Here is a 3,322-nt window from a genome sequence, read left to right on the forward strand (position 1 = left end):
TTGAAAGATCTACAACATGTATATGGACACTCACTGATACAATTTGAACCTTTTGGAAAGTTCAACTTTTTTTCCAAAAGTGACAAGGGGACAACACTTGCTAAATATACAAATTGTTAGAAAAATACGAACAAAACACGCAACATATTAGTATCAACACATAGTACTAACCTGAAGAATTCATATTCATTTTGAATTTTGTTATTTAATGATTTTTTTTCAGAGATATGCCAATTTGAAATTGCACCGTGTTATGTGCGGCCAAACGGAAAAATTTAAAAACTAAAAAAAATGTAAACAATGTATGTTTACCAACGGCCGCCGATGATAAGTTATCGATTATGCGTGAGTCCAGGCAGGGTTGCGACTTTTTTTTTAAGCCTCAGGAACTGATTCCCCGAATATACTGAATCCCAAATAAACCGAAGTCGAGGTGAAAAATTTTTGAGTGGTTTTTGAGGAATAATGAAGAGAGGCTCAGATATCAAGGAGGTTAAACTTACATAATCAATTTATAAGTGAGTTATACAAAAAAAATTATAATAAAAAAAGGAGAGGATAGTGAAAACCCAAATTTTGTTTGTTTTGTTTAAAGAAATTCAAGAAAATAGAAGATTTACTGGAGGACTGGATTCCAAACGATTTGAAACGGAGACACAATACGAACGAGGGCGAATTTTTCGTAGTGCAAAATCGGCCACTCGCTCTGAATGGCCCCAGGTTTTTTTTTTATTTATTTATCTATTTAATCAGAAAAATTAATAAGATTTAAGTAACAACAAAAAAAACCCACCTAGAATTAAAAAAATTAAAATGGAAGAATACTAGTCCCAGAAATTCCAAAAGAAAATGAAGTGATTTGAATTAACCTATTTATTTAAATTATTGAGTTATTTATTTATTTATATACAATAGTAATTACATATATATTTAACCTCATATGATATTCTCCATATTTATTCATTATGTATTTATTTATTATTTATTTCTAAGTGAGATAAAATAAATATTTCCATGAATATGATATTAGGGAGGTGCAATATAAGATGCACCCATGGTTGGGAGGGCCTCAGAAGACTCTAATTCTATCTTTTGAGTCCATATGTATCTGTCCCAAAATCCGTTGTTTTTAGTCCATGTTCAGATTGTAGGTTCAAAATTCCGTTTTGTTTATTTTTGTTGTGACTGCCGTGTAAGTGTTCGCTATGGTTGTTCCCCTCCCTGGGATATCGATGGCTAGTCGGCAAGCGGCACCGTACACCAAAAGAAAAAAAGGAAGGACATAACAAATGGCGCCCAAACAAAAAAATAGAAAAGAAAATTAATAATATGGAATTAAGTAGAGATAAATAGTAGACACTCACCAGGGTAGAGGCCAGTAACAAAGATCTCGGAAACCATCTGTTTGGACCGTGGGCAGACTAAGAAGGTCAGACCCATCGTAGCCACAGTGGGAAAATTCCGGGAAATCAGTTTTTTTTTGCTGAGCACAGGCCTTGATGAGCAAGGAAGACCGGCTAGAAGGTACCCAGTGTCTGGAAAAAAATAAACAGTTGTCTTTTTTTAAATGTTGTCTAAAGTAAAGTAAATGTTTAGTAACTTACCTAAATATTTTGTGTCTTTGTTTGGGATTGTTTTGGTCCATGTACACTGTGTACAATGTGTAGAATCGATGCCCAGCAGTCGCCAATATGGACTGAAAGGAAAAAGAAATTAAATTAAATTTATTAAAAAAAAAAAGAGGATAAAGAAGTTTGCCAGTAATTTAAATTTTGCACGACGGATTAGGAGCAGGTATATAATTTGAGGGAAAAATTTGTGGAAATAATATATGACAAATCTCACCCCCTAGATTAAGAAAAATTTAAGAAACAGAGTTTAAAAAATAATAATAAAAAAAAAAAAAAATTGATTATAGGAAAATTGAGGAGGCAAGTAGGATATGCAAAATATTGATAAGGAGAAGATAAAAATCGGAAGAAAGATAAGGAGAAGTTTAGAGTTCATTAAAAACAGGGGACCAGTGGGAATGAGTCCGCCAATAACTCGATCAAAGTCCAACCGAGAAGAAAAACTGGAAAACACATCTCGTCCTGAAGGCATGGAGTCTGGTGAGGCGAGCGGGTATCAACCTACGGACGGAACAGGGGCAATCCCGAAAAATCTGCCATCGGAAATAAGGACTGGAGTGAATGGAGCGTTATTGCAAGCACAGCAGACCTACCAGATGGGAATGTCCATGGAGTACGAGGCATTTAAGCATCAGATGCAACAGGACATGATGCAGTTTATGAAAGATATAAACGACTGTATGTCGGAGTGGCGGCGAGAAGTTATGAAGGAGAACGCAGCATGGCAAACATCGGGTCAGAGCCATGCGGGTCAAGCTCAGCAGCAGCCGACTTCTGGGATTCCACCGCCCAAGCAAAAATTTCCGCAGCCGAACTCGAGTCAGCCAGTCGATCGTAGGACGCCACTACAACAAGCCCCAGGCATGGTATCAGTCGCACGTCGTCCTGGGGGAGTGCATTTTCCACCACAAGGGCCACCGTCTGACCAACAGAGGGGCGATCGAAACTGGGAAGGATTGTTGAGACCGACGATAACGCAGGAACAAATTTTTTCGAACCAGTTGTCCCTGAACATCGAACAGCCGGAGGAAGAAAGCGGTCGTCAAGTTCACTGGGCACGAACAGCATATCAGGAACCTCCGTCCGGCCAAAGCAGAATGCCAAATGGCAGTTATTCTGGGCAGGATCCGCGTCTGGGAAACGGGAATAAAAATGACCCATTAGTTCAAGTTGGTAAATTGCAGAAATGGGGTGTTACCTTTGATGGTAGTCCTAAAGGCATGCCGGTGTCCGAATTTATTTTCCGTCTTGAGCATCTGCAGAAGTCCTATCAGGTTCCATGGAAGGAAGTCCTAAGAGAGTTTCACGTATTAGTCGAAGGACAAGCCAAAGAATGGTATTGGATGTATGTGAGGTCCGTAGAGCGACCAGAGTGGCCTTACCTGAGGTACGCTCTGCAGCAACAGTTCCAGAGCCAGCGTTCAAATTTCGAAAAAGAATATGAGCTGCGGGAACGGAAGCAGAAGCCGGGAGAGACCATCGAAGTGTATATACAGACGATGTTGGCTCTGAGGTCGCGATTGGAGATGTCGTTTTCGGACTTCGACCTGATCAAAGTCATTAAGATGAATGTTAGGGATCAGGTGTCTAGAATCATATATCCAATATACATTACCAATTTGGACCAACTGCGGCAAGAGTGTCACGGTGCGGAGAAGATGCTGGCAACCCGATGGGCGAGACATCCGAGC

General features: G+C 39.5%; 1 protein-coding gene across 1 annotated transcript; it reads right to left on the reverse strand.

The window, feature by feature from the left end:
- Nucleotides 1–1,085: 1,085 nt before the first annotated feature.
- On the reverse strand, nt 1,086–1,683 carry LOC122320492. Its single transcript, XM_043208606.1, has 3 exons — nt 1,605–1,683; nt 1,365–1,535; nt 1,086–1,236 (listed from the first exon to the last, which is right to left on the reverse strand). Exons 1-3 carry the CDS (start codon nt 1,643–1,645, stop codon nt 1,086–1,088), a joined length of 363 nt encoding a protein of 120 aa, XP_043064541.1. The 5' UTR covers nt 1,646–1,683.
- Between the last annotated feature and the right edge of the window lie 1,639 nt (nt 1,684–3,322).

This window comes from Drosophila ficusphila, unplaced genomic scaffold, assembly GCF_018152265.1.
Source record: "Drosophila ficusphila isolate 14025-0441.05 unplaced genomic scaffold, ASM1815226v1 contig_580, whole genome shotgun sequence".
NCBI lineage: Eukaryota > Metazoa > Arthropoda > Insecta > Diptera > Drosophilidae > Drosophila > Drosophila ficusphila.

Excerpts from the sequence above, each read along its gene's own strand:
- LOC122320492 (XM_043208606.1), bottom strand. The coding sequence starts at position 1,645 with ATGGACCAAAACAATCCCAAACAAAGACACAAAATATTTAG. Across the intron at positions 1,536-1,604 it reads CAAAGACACAAAATATTTAG|ACACTGGGTACCTTCTAGCC; the intron begins GTAAGTTACTAA and ends ATTTTTTTCCAG. Across the intron at positions 1,237-1,364 it reads TGTTACTGGCCTCTACCCTG|CCATCGATATCCCAGGGAGG; the intron begins GTGAGTGTCTAC and ends CTTGCCGACTAG.